The sequence below is a fragment of the Pelecanus crispus genome, chromosome 15 (genome assembly GCF_030463565.1).
Source record: "Pelecanus crispus isolate bPelCri1 chromosome 15, bPelCri1.pri, whole genome shotgun sequence".
NCBI classification, from domain to species: Eukaryota; Metazoa; Chordata; class Aves; order Pelecaniformes; family Pelecanidae; genus Pelecanus; species Pelecanus crispus.
Genome location: NC_134657.1, coordinates 2,795,693 through 2,815,682, shown reverse-complemented (window position 1 = coordinate 2,815,682; position 19,990 = coordinate 2,795,693). Strand labels below are relative to the sequence as shown.

General features: G+C 46.0%; 1 protein-coding gene across 1 annotated transcript in view; it reads right to left on the bottom strand.

The window, feature by feature from the left end:
- Nucleotides 1-19,990, bottom strand: part of PAX7 (paired box 7) — a 102,373-nt gene that overhangs the window by 31,242 nt on the left and 51,141 nt on the right. Inside the window, 2 exon segments of the mRNA XM_075721508.1 lie at nt 5,451-5,650; nt 6,934-7,099. Coding sequence (XP_075577623.1) covers nt 5,451-5,650; nt 6,934-7,099 — 366 coding nt within the window.

Genomic DNA, 19,990 nt, shown 5'->3' with positions numbered 1-19,990 from the left:
GGGGTGGGCACGGCTGCCCAGTATCGCTTGGGTAATTGCACATAATTTTCTCTCTACTAGTGATTTGCATCAGATTTTTTTTTTCTAATTCTTTGCTATTTAAACCCCCTCCTCCTTTTCCCCCTCCCCCCCCCAAATCTCACCCTCTCCTCCCCCTCTTTCTTCCCCTCCCCTTCTCCTGGCCCAGCAAGACTCATTTTGAATGCTTATTATAGGCACAGTGTCTCCAACAAAAAAAAAAAAAAGGAACCAGACAGAAGGGATCCGTGTCACTGAAGGAAGGAGCGCTGCCTCGCTGGAGCCAGACACCACGATGCCTGCTCCCCTCTCGCCAGCTAACATCGTGTCTTTCCCAATTGCCAGGTTTCCCAAAAAAAAAAAAAAAAAAAAGGGCTCAGCTGGCTCTTCTCATGCTTCTGCCAGGATCAGTGTGCTCCTGACAGGGATTCAGATGATCTCTAATCCCACCCCAATGAGGCTGAGGAAAATGTTACCCTGGATGGTGGAAGAGAATGGAGCCCTGGGATGATGTCAGGAAAATAAAACTGTGCTACGGTTGTGCAGACTAAAAAGGTCCCTGAGCTTAGAGTGTATATTTGTGGGCAGAGCCTGACCTGTGGCTTCAAGTGTCCCTCCAGCAACACTATCAAGAAACGCTGATAAACCAAACGTTGTAAAATCTGACTCCAACCTTCAGACACTGCCATTACACTGGGAATGAATTTGTTCATGGAGCAAAAAAGCCACCAAAAGCCCTCAGAAAATTAAAGCAACAAATACGAGATGGTGAACAAGTTTCTCTTGGCTCTTCATCTTTCTGGAATTGTCTTAAACTCTGTGTGATCCTGTGGGTTTGTTAAAAGATTCAAGAGCCTCAGAAATAACTGATGAAACTTATGAAATAAGTTATGAAAGTATAGGAAACACCTGACTCTTAACTATACCTTACTATGTTCTCCAGCTAGACAGGGGCCATCTGCAACAAACTAATGATCTTTTGCTTTTGAATAACCCCTTGCAAGACCTCAACATGCTACAATGAACAATCAGACACATTTAAGATACCGGCCTGATCTAAAAGGGCAGCAGAAATTTTAGGAGGCAAAGAAGTGGACAAAATCCTCCTAGAAAACCATGAAGACACTTTAAAATGCAGAAGAGAGGTGCTAGAGATGAAAGCAGCCCAGCATACAATATGACCCAACTTCTTAATGCACGCAGGGAATCTCCCGTCATCACAAATGGCAGAGGCACAGTCAAACGTGCCCCTCACTTTTCTCTTTATGTTGACTTGTAATGTTCTGCTTAACTCACTTCATTTCCTCCCACCCCAGCCCACCCTGCAGCGTACACATTTGTCTGTCAGATGCTGATCAGGACGTAACTGGACTTAATACCGCGTTTACCATTGTAGTGAGCTATTTGTCACAAGCCTTACCCCAGCCACAGTGAGGGGCAACGCTCAGCTAGCACAGGCCTGAACTCCAAAACAGATGGATGCAAAGTTTGTTCTTGCTGCCAGTGTGAAGCATGACCTGACGCCTGGCCTTGTTCTAGTTGAGGTTGATAGGTATTCTCAAATAAATGGGAAATGATTCCTCTGTGGGATGAAAATGAGTTGGAAATATTTACAACGTATTTATGAAATCCCACCCACCCACGCACACACTCGGTTTACAACCCACTCTTGTGAGAAACGATGAGACAGAAGCTCCAGGGCCAGAAATCACACTCTGTATGACTGCTAACTGGTTAATCACTCTTCATATTTAACTTTGCTTCGGGTCTCTGTATCTTTGCTAAGTTTTGGCACAGGCATTAGTGCCAGCCCGGAGGCAGTGACGAGCCACTGAGTCAGCCCAGCTGAATCTGTGACAGCTGCTGCTAACCCACATGACCTTTGGGGAGCGACGGGGACCTCGCTGCTGCGTGTTCCTGCTCCCTGGTACTGAGCTACTTTCTGATAATCCGTGACTGCTGCAGCCACCGAGTGCATCCTGACAGATGCAAGGTGACTCATCTGGCTGCAGCTGGCCAGCCTGTGAAGTCTGCTTTCTCAAACAGGCAACGCTCAGAGCAAGATCGCTCTCCTACAAAGGCTGTCCCAGCACGAAACCATCACAAATCGCTGCTCGGGTTACCCTGAGGTCTCTCCCTAAGGTCTAGGAAGGAGTATGACATGGAGAGATCATGCTAGGTAGTGGTTTAATAATGTGAGACTATCCTTTGCGCATCCAAGTTGGCGTTCTTGTATGAAGTGTCACAAAAAACATCATCGTGGGATGAAGTAGCTGAAGACAAAAATTCCCAGCTGACATCTCACTCCTCGGCAGTCCCAGGTCTGGAGTAATGGCCTCTAAACCGGGGAGACTGCATGGGAAATGCTTTGGGGATCCAGCAGCAGAGCTGCACAGGCACAAGGCTGTGTGCGCTACAGGCTGGAAAACAAGCAAGAAATGCGGCCATTTCCCACATGAAGTCTGGGTAGAACTTTCAGCAGTGTCTGCTCTTTCTGTCAGGAGGGGGAGGACTAAAGTGCGTATGTGCGTGGGGGGACCGAGCCCACAGAGGCCAAATGTAATCCCCTTTTCTCTGTTGTGAGAATGGAAATGCCATGCTTCTCCTCTAGAATTTCAGCTGCCAGCACCGAGCCCGTCTGGTGGATTCTGGCCGGGACACCCAATCCCAGGGTAACTGGATAGCATGCCGAGCAGCAGCAAATGCTAGGAGCTCTCGGCCAGGCTGGCCCCCACCTCCTTGTCTAAACTGCAAAGAAATCTCCCTCCTGCTGCTGCTAAGGGATGAAACCAGAGAACTGTCTGTTTGCCGCTCAGACAAATTGCCATCATTTTAAGTTCCCAATTTTTTTTTCCTATCTCCTGAACTCCCTCCTTCCCTGTAGTTGATATTTACCCCTGCAGAGAGCAACCAGATACCACAGATAGCTGGACAGGAGGATGAGAGGGTTGAGGTGCAATGGGTTTTACCTGTAACGCTGTGGAATAGCTGAATGATGCACAGATAGGTTACACAGAGCATCCCATATTGAGACCTCACAAAACTTCTACCCGTCCCGCTACGTAAAAGAGGACACCGACGAGTTCTCATTCATGCTTTTAGGAGTATTTCTTGCATCCTTCCACTAGGAACAGCAGAGGGCTTAGAAAGGCAGGAAGGTAGCAAGATAAGTAAATATAAAGCAGTCATAAAATAACCTGGGTTAGCCTTTCTAAGCACAAAAGAAATAGAAGAATTTATATCCTGATATCTTGGCCCTTGCATGATTAAAAGCATTAGGAAAATGGGAATCTCCCCTTCTTGGGGATGCAAAGCTCTCTTTTCTTCAGGACTGCCAGATAATGTATCCTCTCTTTCCCATACAAAGGGCTTATTGGCTCAGGACTCTATCTTCCCCTAGCCTGAGCCTGGGGGCAGGGTAATTTGGGATAGGGATAAGCACAGAAAAAGCGTTGGTCTGGTCATTTCAATGAGCCTCTGATTTAGTAAGCGGGACTAGTAAGTAGATGATGAAGGTACAAAAATGGAAATTGCATGATGGACTTGTCTAGTGCTCGTGCAGCTTGTCACGCGGATCTCATCCTTAACTTATTCTATGGTGCTAAATTGCACTTGTGATAATCGGAATTAATCACGTGCCCTGGACCATCTAACCTGCAGTCTGCCTTTGAATTCCATACGGTATACTCATCTCCCAAGCCCAGTGCTATTAGAAATCCCTTGTCAGAAAGATGTCTCCTTATTTCCCCCACAAATTACACTGTTTGAGGCAATATTCAGCCTCATGCCAGTCACACTTTTACATTTTCTATCTTATGACCATTCAAAGCTAGAAGTGGGATTTTTATACCATTTCAGAGAAGCTGCAAAAATTTCCCTCTTTCCATTGACACTCAATGTTTGTTTTCACACTCGAGAGAACACAAGCTATTGGACCTTAAAATCTATATACCTCTCTGATGTCCCCATTTATTGGACTCCTCTCTACACAGTTGTAGCCTTTTCATTTCAGATGCCTACCTAATTTCTCCCGGTAGTTTCAACTTATTTTGCACTTCCTGTCTTAAATAGTGTCACTGGCCACTCTGAAACAACTGCTGTAAGTGCACTTCATATGCCTCTGTGTTTCACAAGTGACTGAGAACAAAAGTAAAACATATTTGGTACCACTCCAGGATGGCAGCCACCACCTGAATACAAGTCCTTGCTGTTAATTTTCAGCATACAATCGTGCCTTGTTCCATTTAAAAGCAAATGTGCGTTTGGAAAACAGATTACATCAAGTAAACGAAAGAGAAGGTTAAAGGCTCTATCTAATGAGGTGACAGAAAATTAGAATTCTTATCCCAGGATAGCGATAGAGAGAGTGGGCTGTATTCTCGGGTGGCGTACATCCTGGCATCTCCACTGACTTCAGCGGAGCTCACCAGCTGAGAACGCAAGTCTGCTCCCGTAACACACATGTAGCGCAAGCTCTGCTCTCTCTCGACCTGCTGATGGAGGAGGCTTTAACCTCTCTACACTGCCGAGGCTTGCTTCTCTGTCACATCAGCACTGAAAAACCACGCACACAACTGGCAGCAATCTGATCAAACCTGGGACGGGGCCCTTTGGAGGGCAGCTGGGCTGAGGCTTGGAGCACAGATCCCAGAGTCAGGTCATGGGCGCTCTATTCTGAGCTCAGGCAGGGATTTTAAAATCGAGGGTGTATTACATGGGGAGGCAGTGGCTGTTGCCTGGTGAACTTAACACACACACTCTCCATGCTTTTACACAAACAGATGCGTGTGAAATGTATCTTTCCTCCTTTAAGGCTTACCTACACCTCTTATTCTGACCTTGTGGAAAGCATTAGCAGTATTGTTTACATGACAATTAGTTTCTCAAGACTAAATCCCAGATCTACATCCCTGCGGTTTGAGGAAGCTCAGATCCATGGCACTTTCGTAAGGGCTTTCCATGTTCCAACCAGACTTGGACAAGCTAGCTTCAGCTAATCTCTAAACCAGTTGCCCACAAATCATGGACTACTTCTAAAGTGAGCCTGCAAAAAGTAACTAAAAGAGTCAGGCGTGCTGTCATTAGGCTAAAATCCACAATCAAAAGGGCCCACACCTGCACTGGAATTTTTCTGGAGGGCTGAGACCACCACTGATGCTCTAGGTCCTGGTGTTTGCCATTACAGTGGGCTAACCAGAATATGGGAACAGGATGCAAATGCTCTGCAGTACAGTGCTGAGCTCAGGATAGAGATACTGCCGATAAACAAATTAACTAATTGCTTTAGCTAGGCTGCCTCCAAGAATTCATGACAATAACTCCCTTGCTAACCATAATACACTGTGATAGCCTGAAGCTTGCCCTGCTCTCAGAGGATCTGGACCAGCCAAATACTGTCAGCCAAAGAAAGAGAATGAAAGCAGGTCACATACCTGTGGAGAGAGGCCGTTGCTAACAGGATTCATGTGGTTGGCAGGAGCTGCAGCATTCATGAAACTGTCCGAGTAGCTGGAGAAGCTGTGTCGGGCCCCGTAGGCAGAGCCAGTGTCAGCAGCAGCGGCTGCAGCAAGCCCTCCCTGGTGCATGGTGGATGGCGGCAGGGGCTGGGGTCTGTGTACAGTGCTTCCCCCATCTGTGGAGAGAACGTTCGGAGGCAAACAGTCACGGGGTGTTACAGATGGGACTCTGCAAAGCATGGATTGATGGTTTGGCTATCCTGATCTTCTGGGTCCCACCATCTCTGTGCTCTGTGTGAACACAAGCGTATCATGTGACAGTACAAAATACGCCAGTACAAAATTCACACCTCAAATACTGTGTCCAGTTTTGGGCCCCTCACTACAAGAAGGACATTGAGGTGCTGGAGTGTGTTCAGAGAAGGGCAATGAAGCTGGTGAAGGGTCTGGAGCACAGGGCTGATGGGGAGCGGCTGAGGGAGCTGGGGGTGTTCAGCCTGGAGAAGAGGAGGCTGAGGGGAGACCTCATCGCTCTCTACAACTCCCTGAAAGGAGGGGGTAGTGAGGTGGGTGTTGGGCTCTTCTCCCAAGTAACAAGCGACAGGATGAGAGGAAATGGCCTCAAGTTGTGCCAGGGGAGGTTTAGGTTGGATATTAGGAAAAATTTCTTCATGGAAAGAGTGGTCAAGCATTGGAACAAGCTGCCCAGAGAGGTGGGGGAGTCCCCATCCCTGGAAGCGTTCAAAAAACGGGCAGAGGTGGCACTTGGGGACATGGGTTAGTGGGCATGGGGGTGTTGGGTTGATGGTTGGACTGATGATCTTAGAGGGCCTTTCCAACCTTAATGATTCCTAGTTTTTACTTTCATTAAAAAATAATCCAGCCACCATGCCAGGAAACATGAAATTAATTATTACTCTACCCTGAACTGGTTTAGTGGTGGACTTGGTAGTGGTAGTGTTGGGTTAATGGTTGGACTGGATGATCTTAAAGGCCTTTTCCAACTAAAATGATTCCATGATTCTGTGCAAACCTGGGATGAAATATCTGAATTTTCTCTTCATTTTCCCCCAGACCGAAGCCATAAATTCCTTTGTAAAGGCCAAGGCCAAAGCCAACTGGAATTGCCAATACTGCTTCCACTGAGCCCCAGTATGGCGTTTTGTCCAGAACAAGGGATCGCCTGTACGATGCTTCCTTTGGACTGATTTGCTCTCCATTTCAAAGCTGAGCAGAACTACAGTCATGAGACGCATTGACACAGCAGAAAGGACCGTGAGACAGAGAAGAAAACTGTGGCGTTTCCATTGACTTGAGGAAAAACCTGGTCTTCCCAACTAAAGGAAAACCACCTATGTATTACTGGGCCTTAGTGGGATGTCACGAATCAGAAAGGGAAGGGACAATGGGATGATGCAGGGCAAGAGAAGAGGAGCAGCGCAGGCAAACGGGTGCTCACCTTGGGAAATGGTGGTTGTTGGGTAGGTGGAGTCTGGCAGCTGGTACGGGGGGAGAGTCGGCATTCCTGTCGGCGGGAAGCCCCCTGGCAGCAGGTGATTGAAAGCCGCAAGTTGGTTCGCTCCCGCCTGTTTGCGCCATCTCGCTCTTCGGTTGCTGAACCACACCTGATGGGGAGAGGAAAGACCACGTGTGACTTACTCTGAGCTGCTGTCCCATCTCACCTTGGCTGCTGATGGAAACGCATCCTGAATTACAGCACTGGCCAAAAATAGGTTCAAGTCGCTGCCTGACACAGACTTGGTGAGTATTCATCTCCGTTCCCCAGTTTCCTGTCTCCCAAATGACAATACTACTACTGCCCTGTCTCCTGGGTGAAGATGCATGCATTTGAAATTGTTAAAGATACTACTAAGAGCGTGGGAGGGTGCTATCAGCAGTAGGGTGAGATGAAGAGGAATAATTTAGCTTGTGTATTCCGAGAGAGTCCATACCAAATAGATGCATTGCTACCACCTGGCCATTCTGCCTTGTTATCTGACAACTATGTGAATTATGCTGAAGGATTAAGTACCATAATAGCAACACGGCTGCACTGTTAGGAGGGATAAATAGACAGATTAGCATCATGGTTTCTATGTTAGACAAGCTAAATAGATAGAACCAGACCGGAGGGAATACAGGGTTTTCTTAGCTTCTCTGTACTGCAGCAAATCACTGTTGTCTGTATGCTAAGACATGCTCTCCTTGCAAGGGGCACTGCAGTGTGCACTAGAATTGTACTGCAGCCAATTTAAATCTCTGTGCATTAAAATAAACCCAGTATTAATGCGTGTGCAAAGCTGGGCTCGTGCTTCCTACAGTGCTAGTTTACCTGTAAGACTCAAGGGGAGATTTTCTAAATGCATTTCTCTGCCCTGATGTGTTTTATCGTGGGCAATCTCCCTTCTGCATAGTGGAAAGGGCTTCTCAAGCTGTCTCTTGGGCTTGGTTTACTTCATTTAATCAGAGAGGCTCTCAGGCCCGATCCCTGTTTGGGGTTCAGAAGTATGCGGATAAGCTTTCAAGCCAGATGAGAATGCAGCTGCTGGACTTTGTGAGGCCTAAAGGGCTAGAAAACACGATTAAATTTCACAGCAACAAGAAAAAATGGAGCAAAAATCAAGAGTGTAAAGCATTCCAGGGGAAAAAAAAACCCTCCATCAGGCTTCCAAGCTGCTCAACATCAGATCAGAAGCTGGGGTTACAAGGGTTTGAGGCACTGCAGTCCAAACTGTCCCCACATCTCATGAATCAAAACAAAACTCTTTTCCCTAAATATAGACCCTTAGTCCTGTGCCTTGTACTTCAGACATGATCCAAATCTCAAAGTGGGAGTCTTTCTCTGGCCTTCAAATTGAGTCCCCCTGCAGATGGTCACTTGTTAGTTTGCCTTTTTCTTATTGGCACCTGTGGGTGTGTATAGTTCACTTGACATGACAAGGCAACGCGTTCTCACTGAGAGCTGCTCATTTAATGGAGCGTTGGCTCTCAGTCCACAAGCACTGCAGTGGTGCTTGCCGCAAAAACAAGCGTACACTGAGCTTCACACAAAAATTTCTGTGAGGTTCTCTGGATCACAGTCAATTATTGCTCCTTCTACGTGTTACTCATCTGCTACTGCACTGTGGAAGCAGTTTGATTAAAACCTGCTGATGGCATTGTATGTGACCTGCTGACGATGGCTGGGAAGGACCTAGCCCTGGGCGGTCCTTCACTTCACTCTGTTATTTACATCCACGTACAGTGAAAACAAAAAAGCCTGGTTTTCTTTGGAAGAGTTGGTCTAAATTAAGCCCCCTGAAATGTATACAGTGCTGATGTCAGGTCCTTGGCACCAAACGCGTCTTTTTACAGACCTGTTCCTACCGCACTGCACTACCGGCTGAAGCAGCATAACCTCTTAGCACCTTCCAAAAGCGTGACAGAAATAGGTCAGCTTACATCCGATCTGCATTGATCAACAGAGTCCATGCAGGTCAGAATCTCTGTGTCCATTTTTGGCACCAAAAGTCGCTAGCAAAATCTAGGACAGAGTTAAGGGGAGAGAAATGAATGAACATTAAAGTCTGTAGCACTTTACAACTCTTTTATACAGTCCAATTCATGGCACAGTTTCTAGGAGCACTGAGCAACACAAATGAATAAATAACCTTTGTTTGCCCTGGACATGCAAAGAGGACAGTCCTGTCCTTTTCTCATGCATGCATGTATGTGTAATTCATGCTTTGAATTAGGGATATGGAACTTGGCTCCTCCTCTCATATCATTTGCTTCCACTTGCACAGTTAAAGACATAAGAACTGTCTGAATATTTCTGTTAGCTGAACATAAGGAGATAAATAAACCCTCTCTCTTCAGAGAAAAAGGCCTACTCCCAGGCTGGAAGAGCTTCCACTACAAAAAAAAAAGAAAAATCTCAATGCTGAGAATAGCATATAAAATTCAAATACCTGAAAGGAAAACATAACCAAAGCAGCTATGAATCCAGGAATCGAGAGTGAAAGGGAAATTGAACTCCAAGTATGTAAAAGCCACTCCAGTGATTTCTGACGCTTTCCCGACACCACAAAGGGTGGGAAAGTTCCTTTTTTATAACCACAAGCCAGATGCTGGCAAATCCACTCAGGATTAGAAGTTCAGAAGAAACATGTGGAGTGAGACGGTCTAGTATGGGCCGCGTTTCTCCAACAACATCCCCACAAGTACTCAGCTCCCCTGCGGTGGTTTGTCAGTTGGCTTGGCTAACACATGATCAGAACACAACTTTGAAAAGATTTGTGTTGTCTTATGTTATGCCATGTGAGGTTATCGTTGTCTGTGCACCAACACGCACGTTTGCGTCCCTTGTTCAGAATTATAATTCACACATGCACATACAACTCCTCCTGCCTTGCTTCTCCACATCCAGTTAAGGGGGTGTAGTTCCTTTATCTTTTAAGGGAGACAAAAGGACAATCTGGATCCTTTTATAACCAGGTAGAGTTGACCAAAAAGGCCTGGGGTGTCTTGCACACTTTGGTCTACAATGCGCAAGGGCTCATGAAGAAGGGAAAGCTAACTTTCAAGGTGGTGGACTATCCCCAGAGAAAGGAAGTTCTTAATTACGCTACGGCTCCTTCTGTGACTTTGAGAAAGCTACTGCTTTTCTGATTTGAAGTCAGTGGAAACATGGCTGCATTCAACAAATTTTGGTCCTTACACAACCCACGCATCAGATCACCACCTCTAAATTGAAGATAAACCCCACATTTTCTTACATTTTAGTTTATTTCAACAACCAGCCATCTGAGATAGAGGCTCTCTTTAACTGCCAGTAGGCAGCATACCCAGCACAGCAAGATCTCTGTCTTGGCTGGGGTATCATAGCAAAACAAATAATAACCAATAATAATAGTAAACACACATGCACCAAACGAGATTCACAACTACATGCTTAAATGTAGCGCTTCCTAACAGAGCCTGACTGGAGAATCCAGCCACAAATACACTGAAACCTTCCACAAAGAAATTGATAGGATTTAGCTTCCCGTGCAGAGGAAGGGACATTTCATGGCCCAAACAGGTTGATTCTGCCCCTTATTTATAACCCACAGAAAAAAAGAAGATACATTCCAGCTAATGACGTTAGCAATTCTTTCCCTTCCCCCACCTTAAAGGTGGCTCAGGCCTTTATGCTTATAAATCATTTTATTGGTGGTTAAAATATAGAGGCTAGAGCATCTAACTGTAATGCGAGGCGCACTTCAAAGGGAACCTGCTTTCATTTCACAACAGTTAAGGTTTTATCAGCCACTAAAGATTCCCCCTGCCAGAGGATCCTGTTACACCACGTTAAGCCTGGGGTGAAGGCTACGGCTGCTAAAACCAGATTGGTGGGAAGAAGACGAGGAAGAGGAAGAAGTTTTGAAGCTGCTGGTCTGCCTGTGGAGATGTTCTAGGGGCTGCTGGGGCTGGATCGTACAACTAGAGTTTTATGCGGGGACAAAGGTAGCCAGCACTTGGGAAAAGGGCTGTGTGAAGAACCCAAGAGCAGAAAAAACAGCATGTCAGAAAACTGCTTTTTCTTAAAGACAAGTTCTTCATGATCATCTGTCTGTGCATAGCAAAGAGATCCTGTGCTGTGTAAACGTGCTGCTTTCCAAGGGTATGGAAGTATAATATAGGCCACTGAAGACAACAGTTTGTACCTGCTAGAGACATCTGGGGCTTTTGTCCCTGTGAATTATCTTCCAAAGACTGTATTAAGTAGACAGGAGAGGCGTTGGAGAAACTGCTCAGCTCTACTGAGGGGAAGCAGACAGATACAGGAATGCTCTCATGGAAAATAACTTAAAAGAAGGTATCCAAGCATGTTCTTCATGTTCTAGTCATGCCCGGGGTCCAGATAAGAGCAGAGTCCCTCACTGTGCCACGTGCACCTTGCTCAGTAAGCGAGTATGCTGCTACAAGGATCCTGAACGCGAGACGTTCACCACAGAGTATCACTCAATCCCTTGCCTTCACCATCGCCTTCACAGATAGGAGAGGGAGGCACGGCGAGACTAAGAAACCTCTCCAATTCATCACTGTCTGCCTTGCAGAACCAGCTGATTTCAGAAGAGCCCATCCTCCCAGCCAGACTGGGTTTGGGGCAAAGGTTAGCCCTGGTTCTTATTTAACCTGAACGCCTGCACCCAACCCTGCCAACGGCCGGCCCGAGATGTCCCAGCCACTTGTTCTCAACCAGCGGAGAAGGGCTGCAGAGACAGCTGCCTGCCAGGACGGGGCTGGACTGAATTATCCCCGCAGCCGCCGAGATATGGGTCAGCTCCCACAATTTGTCAGACAAGGAGAGGAAAGGAAGGTCAAAAAGAGCCTCCTGTGGGAAAGAAAGCCTGTTGTGTTCCTGCTCGGCCTAATCAGGACTTGATGTTGGAGAAAGATAGATGGGATAAATGAGCTCATAAATGGAAACAGGGATGGAAAAGCCAAGTCATGCCTTTGCTTTCCAGCAGAATGGAAGAGATGCAACATGTGTTTGCTTTCACAGGCCCAAGAGGTTGCAGAAACCAGGTGGAAGAGAGTCACATGGCCATTTATGACCCAAGCACACCAAAAAAATTCCACCAAAGTCAGATGAGGTCCCTCCCCAGGTTGCATAGAGGCCACTCTGCCAGACCAGGTCCTCTCCAGGTTCTCCTCTGAACCAGAGCAGATCCCTGCAGTGCCTTGCCTTGTCCACACTAGTCATAAATGCTGCAAATCCTGGGCTTCCTAGGAGGCTGACGCAGAAGGCTTTTAGAGGGGAACTCTATCAGCAAGAGCGATGAGAGACCAGGGATAGTTATTGCTCCATCCAAATGCCTTCTTTCAGATGGTGCTGAGAGTCAGCCCTCCCAGACTGGAAAGGGTTGAGACGGGATCCTGTAAGTCCGTACAACTGTTTAGCGATGATTGCGCTTCCTCTGCTAGGTGCTGAGGAGTGTGAAAAATAGGCACCAGAGACATACGAGCACCATTGAGGCCACTGAGATAATTCTTTACAGAACAAGAGGAAGAAGCCCCTGAGCGCACACAGATTTTAAGCACGTAGATTTTTATCTGCACGTGTAGGGATACGGCTGTATCTAGTGACACTTTGGTTCAGTGCCTAAAACGCTGAGCCTCTGTCACTTGTGGGTGATATGGTTAAAATAAATATTAAACAAGGTTAGTGGAGCAGAACAAATGACTCTTCACAAATGAGATTATCCAATGAATTTAGCCTATACTTCTCCTGGCATGTCCCCGTTCCTGAAGGTGTTAGCTATTTATAACAATCTACTGAAGAATTTCAACAAACAGTTTGTGGTATGTGGATATTTTTGTAAACCACTTTTTTTTTTTTTTAAACAAACCATTGTTAGCAGTGACATATTTGATTGTGACATTGATCACTTTACTCTTGCAATATTTTTTCTGATCTTTGAGAGGCTGTCTAAGAATTAATCATGTCACAAACACTTCCTCAACCAAAAGGCCATCTCTACCTTTAAATGATCATCACAGTATGAACACTTCATAACTGCTAATGGATTTCATACTCCAGACAGGGAAGCAGCAGGCAGGAGAAATGGGATAGATCTGTCCACTTTCACACTGATCCTAAGCCCAGGTTTGAACTCATGGCTTCACAGCTCCAAATCCAACCCTGCCCAGCGCTGCAGCTTCACCCGTTACTGTAATAAAAGTTACTAATATTTACAAATTAAAAAAAGAAAATATTATCATTGAATGAAATAGCTATTGGATACTGACTGATTGTTTGCAAATGTTGTGTTTTCCAGCTCTACCTTTTACAAACTGTGCTTCTTGGTGATTATTTCAGTTGTCAGAGGAAATTCCGTTAAAATAAAATTTAAAATAAACCCTCTGTTTTACTTATCTGTTTATCTCTTTATAAACCCTGTGTCTGAGGATGAATGGGACTTGTGGAAGCTGAAAGACATCAGGATGAGTTCACTGCTGTCAGAAAGCAGCTGCAAGGTAGTGTATTTTATGAAGTGCTTTCTCTCCACTTGAACGCTTGCTTCTCAGCCAAGTCTTAATGGTGTTAGAGTTGCATTTAAACATTTCAGAACAGGCTTTGATGTTCACACCTCACGGAGGTGAATGAGATGTTGGGGAGTAGATTTCCTGCTGCTATTGTTTGGCTAGAGATCAGCTGGACTTTAACAGCAAACCAGCAGCACATCGATTCCCACTATCAAGGTTTTCTTTGCAAAGGAAAAAAATATGAGCTTTTAAAAATAGCTTAAGCGCTACGGGAAGCAGCTCAAAGATTAAAACACCCTGGCAAACCCTCCTCCTGATTATTATAAATGTTTTCTATTGTTGACCAAACAGAATCTATTTAATTGGTGTCCCAGTAAACAGAAAGCCTCCTTAGCTGGGGAGATTGAGAACAGACGGGAGTCACGCGTGCTGGCTGCTCGAAGCAAGGGCACACTTGCTCACTTTATCGGGCACACGCTGGGTGGTGGCTCTGCTAGAATCAGAGATTCAGCACAGGGCATACGAGCAAAGCGTATGAGAAATATTTTGGTCCACACCCTCGTTGGACTGGAAATTTTGGGATAAAGGTTCTTCTCATAAAACCTCTGGGAGGCCCTATTTGTTTTTAATACAATGGGACAGACACTCCGCTGCTATAAATCAGTGCAACTTCACTGACTTCCATTTAAACCAGCTGAGTGCGCAGTGTTACACACAACCGCTTCATCCAAGGAACTGGGATCTCGTTCATTGCTTTGGCCTCTGGGCCCTCTTGCCTTTGTAAGAAAATCAAATCATTACCACATTGTTTAGGGGATCCCTTTTTCAGCTTGCGACCATGAGGCTGGCAGTTCCGCTCCTTGGTCCAAAGCGGACCAAGAAAAGCAGAATAGGACAAACAACCAAAAAAGTCTGTTCCAGGTTTTGCATCTCAACACAAAAAAAATTCCACAATTTTATCTAAAAATCATGTTTTACTGAACTGAATGGATTCCTCCATCTGCAGAAGCCAGCAAGTTCAAAGGAGCACTTTCTGTCACAAATTTCTCCATTTGCTTCATACAAATTCCCTGCCCCACATGTACAAAACAAGCTGGTCTTGTCAAATTATGCTGCAAGTCCTGAAGTTTATATTCATTCCTGTTGATTTCAACCAATGCTTTGCCAGAAGGACTACAGGATTAGGCTTATCATTTTCATCTTCAGCAAAGTATAATATACTTAATGAAATAGCGCTGACTCTCTCCAGCAAGATGCCCTCAGGCTTACATAGCTGGACTATGCCCTCCGTCAGTGGGATATTTCTATTTCCAAGGGGGCTGGTTACTCTAATTCTACTACGAATACCAAAAGTGCTGATGCTTTTCTAAGCAAACCCTTAGATACGGACAGAGGATGTGCTTGCAATTTTAAGAGATCACCTCTGGCTTTTCCAAAGTTCAGGTGGAAAATGACTTGCTGCTGCAGTTTGGATACCTGGTAATTTACTTTACAGTTTGGTTTTGTTTATTTTTTGTGCGACTAGTAGGTGGACTGAGGGCTTATTTGGAGCATATTAGCTGGGGTAAGCGTGCAATGGGTTACTCTTCTTCAATTGCATTTCTGTCTCTAATTCAGGCTGAAGAGATGTGAAAGAACAGCAGCAATGCCATGAGACATCAAGCACTGATTCACTGAACAAACAGCAAATAATGTTACAAGGCTGAAACCGACCTCTCTTTCCCATTACAACATCCTTCTGCAGCAAGATCTCCATGAGACATGAGGGGGAAGCATCTGGACCCTCCTCACCATCTCGGCTGCATTCAGCCCTCGCTGGCCGCTTGCAGAGCCGCTTCTTTAAAGCTGGCTGGAACAGCGCGCTACCCTCGCCCCGACCTCTCCCGGGAGCTGGATGCCGCTTGGCATCGCACCGCTGGTCTCTCGACGTGCCTGGGCACACGCACTGGCAGCGCCGCCGCGGTTCTCACGGACCGGCTGCCGCGGTGCCAGGCACTGTTCTCGCCGTGGGCCGTCTATCTGGACGCTCCGGTGTGCGAGAGCGCGACTGGCCCCGTGCCGTGGAAAACGAGCGTGCCAAGCTAGCCTCTGCCAACGAGAGCCCCAACTGCCGGCTCCTCTGCACAGCCTCTCAGTGCCCCGGCTGCTGCCAAAAACACAGGGCAGCTGTTGTGTCATAACCTCATCGCAGCCCTCTTCACAAGAAATGTAAACTAGTCGGACCCTCAGGAAGAAAGAAAACATTCTCAGCTGACCTTTAAGGGAGGGGGATCGCCTCAGAAGAGCCAGTTTGGACACGTCTCAAAGGGTTTGGGAAGCAAAACACCAGGCAAACAGCATTAGGCTCCAGCAGCTTTGCATGACTCAAGTTAATGCTCAGAGCTGGGGGAGACCTGCTTACCGCCGCACCGACCCGCCGTATAATACCTTCATCTTCAAAAAGCACCATCTCAAGGAACAGGACAGACCTTTGCCCACAGTGAGAGCTGGTGAAAGAGCACTGGCATCCCCACTAGCCCGCAACAGACATATTTGAGATGTTCCTGAGAAATCCACGTGTCTTCTGGAAACTAGACTGGTAAACGATGGTTTTCAGCTTCTTCACATGGAGAACAGAATTGCTTTGTGAAAAATTTCAAGCAAAATTGAATGGAATTTCTTTTCTGGCGCTCCATGAGCTGCTGCAGCCCCATCTAGAATATGGCTGCTTGTTTACTACAGTTTGAAACCGTGTTATAAAATACATATTATGTGAGTAGCCTAGAAATGCACCGAGATTTCAGAGACAGAACTGCTCTGAGCCTTTTTATTAAATGAAACATCCATTTTCTCCCAGGCCGAAATCACAACGCTATCCATCATAAAAATGATCAATAAAGCATTGGGTTGCGACTCCTGCTGTCTAGTTTAATTTTGTTATTGAAATAACGGTTTCTCAGTGCATGGAATTTCCTGGGGATTAATAACAGACATCAGCATCACAACGCACCCACCCCTTCACGCTTGTTATTTCTTTCCACAAAGCACCCACTGCCCAAACCATAGGAACTAGGATTAACATACTCACTAGCGGTATGCGTGCTCGTACCCAGCTGCCTGTGGTATGGCCATCTGAACCACCCGCAGGTGATGCTGAGAAGCAAAAGCTGCCATCTATTTTTCGGGAACAATTTTGGTAGATTTCTGGGAAAGCTTTTTGAGATAATACTTTGGAGCCTGCCACATCTGACTCCTTATAGCACCAGGAAAAATGGAGACGGGCTGCTTGCATGGGAACCTATGCACTGAGGTCTATTCTCAATGCACCAATTTCTAAGTGACTTGGGATTGAGGTGCTAACCTGAGGAAAATTTGGGCATATGTGCTGTTTTGTTTTACCTTATATTTCTTTCTGTTGGTATTGTTCAAGTAAAAAACCAGAAATAAGCACTGGGGTTTGTGGGTAACTAGCCTTAAAAACACAACACATTTGGGCAAACAGATCCACAAATGGGATCATCTAGGAGAAGGATTTTGTTCAACTGCCTAGACCCATGACTGATATAACCTGGTGTCTCTTTTGACATTAGCGTTGCTTTGAGAAGTCATTTCCACACCTAGACAAGAATTTCCTGACAAAACTATTTTCCTATTGAAAAACACTGTACTGACAAAGCTAAACTGTTTGTGAGAAAAGGCTTGTTCTGAAAAATGTCCCTTCTCTAGAAATGCCAGGGAAAAAAGTTTCAAAAATTATCACAGAATCCCATTTAGGGCTTTTTTTCCATATGAAAACTTTGACATCGTCAGTTAGATAATTGCAAAAACTGGTGTAAAAACCCAAAATGCATTCGAGATCAAAATCAAAGCTTCCATTAAATTCGCTAAATGAATTGCTTAGCTGCTAGACTTAATTTTTAAATCCATGAACACTTGGAATACAACAGCTTGTTTTCTGGAAGTGTGGAAATGGGAGCTTGCAGATGGGCAAGAATTTGTTCAGTGCTGGACAATTAGTGTGGACACATGAGTCAAGACATTGCCCTGCACAAAAACAAGTCAGTGGGAATTTCCACTGGTGGCCTCGCTGGGCACGGATTTGGCACTGTAATCCTGATCTTTCCGGAAATCCACAGCAGTCCGTTCCTGGCTATGCTCAGTTTGGAATTAACCTTTTAATGGCTCGTACCTTTGGGTGCGTTGAAGTCCGAATGCTGGAATCCTGCATCTCAACCACACAGACACTGCAGTGACCTTGCAAAAATATTGTTCACCCTCCTGTGATCTTCCTAGCAGATGAGAAACCGGAGCTTGGAACTGCTCCCCACCACCACCCCCTCTTGTTGTTCAGCTTGTGAATTTTATTAGCTGTCAACGTGTCAAACTTCCACTTAGCTGGACAGCTGCGTGACCAGCCAGGCTCTGAGGCCTGCCAATAAAGTTTAACAGAGCCATCAGCTTTTCACGTGGAAGAGATTATGGTACGTGAATACTCAGGTATCAGAGAGAACAAATGAGACTTCAGTAAGTTCACCTTTCACGTGGTAAAGCAAAGAGGTGAGGAGGAGAAAGAAGCAAAGAGATGGACAGGCCCGCTGGTTTTTGTTCAATGCAAAATGGGATTCTGGTGCAGGGGTGTTGTGTATATACGACACAGAAGAAAGCCTGACAGCAGCACCCGAGCTGTGATTCAGAAACTTGGGTGTGATCTGGGGACTGCCCAGCCATGGCTGCGCAGCAGACGGACAGCACTGAGATCCAGAAGATGGATGAAGCAATGACCACACATTGAGGAGCAGCGAAGGCTGCTCTTAAGTCTCTTTTGTGACTATGGGTCACAAAATACTTTTTATACGTCTGCTTCCTATTTTACATGTTAACATGACAAGCTTTTGGGGACAAGATAGATGGGTAGATGTTGGCATGGCTCCAGAAACGCTGATCTCAGCTGGCCCTACTGTTATTACAGCCATCTTTAATCCAAAGCACGTCTCTTGGCTTAAAAACTGTTGAGACAGGAATAAGACTATATGGTAGTAGAAGATTCCCTGCTGGATGGGTACATGTGTGGATGTGTGTGTGTGTGGCTTTTTTTTTTTTTTTTCATCCACAAGAACTTGATTGACTAATGTTTGTAGGTCCCGAGAGCCAGTAAAAGATCTGCTCTGATATCCAGAAAATTTTACAAGGGGCGGCAGGCTTAAAAGTGGTGGGAAGAAGCTGACTCTGCCAGGATGTCGGAATGAGAAAGCCATCAGGAATGTGCCTCGGAGAACAGCTGCTACTAGAGCCCTGGCAGGAACCTCCACGCAAGCTGCCTGGGAGCAAGTAGGGGGATTCGGAGATCACAGCTTGAGACGAGGGAAAGGTTCTCTTTATTTATTTATTTAGCTTTCCCTTTCTGTTTTCGCCTCCCTCCTTTCTCCCAAGCCTTGTCACAGTGAGGTCAGAGCATCTTAGAAAAGAGAGAACCTGTCTCTGGTTTTTGGACTCCCTGGCACTTCAGGGCTTTTCCCTTCCTCCCGAGCATGCCCTCATCATGGCTCATGCAGCACAGGTTTCTCTCACCCCATAAAAAGGTGTTACCTAAACTCCTTTCCCCCCCCCCCCCCATTTGTTTGCCACAGAAACATCTCTTTTTATTTCCTCCTTAACATCTTATGTCCATCTCCAAGAAGCAAGACCAATTAGAAACAGAATATGCAAAACAAAAATGGGGGAATCTACACTTTCCAACTTTTGGTAGCTTAGCACCTAAATTAGCCGCTTTCCCAGGCTCCATCTGTCTATGAACCTACATGGCTAGCAAATTAATACTATTACTGCTGAACACTCTGGCACAGTCTTTTGGCTAAGATCAAAACTAGAATGAGTTTAAAGTTTGCTAGATTTCCTTTTTGTGGTCTCCATAGCTACTTCTTGAGGGATGACGGATTCAGGAACATACAGTCCCTCTCAAGAGGAAGCTGGAGGGAGGTGAGAGGGCATCTGCTGCAGTGCTGCGACTGGCTTAGCACTTCTTTGGGAAAGAAGGCTAATGGGAAAAGTCCTTAGCCAGTGAATGTCCCAGGTGTGGGGGGGAAATGTCCATTCCCAGACAGCTGGGGGAAAACAGCAAAAACTTTTGGCGGTTTTGGCTTCTGAGCGAGCACATCAAGCTCATTATCCTGAGAACCGCAGAACAAAAAAAAAAAAAAAAGAGCCTGTTTGGTTTTGGAGGGGCTGGTTAATTGACCGTTTCCCTGTCACAAGTCTGGAGTACTCTCTCCCTCCTCTCTCAGTGCCCGCAATTCTCGGCTGCGTGCACGGAGACCCCTGTGCTTAGCATGAAACCTAATCGCACTGGCCACACGGAGGACGGACTGCTGGGGTCTCCATTTCACTTCTTTAACCCAGCACAATCCCCAATCCCTCCCCCTTTCCTTCCCGTTCCCCAAGGGACTCTATTATACCCCCCGATCTGTTCACACTCCTTATCCCTCTGCGTGTTTGCACACACTGCTGACCCAGCCTTTATCTGGAAG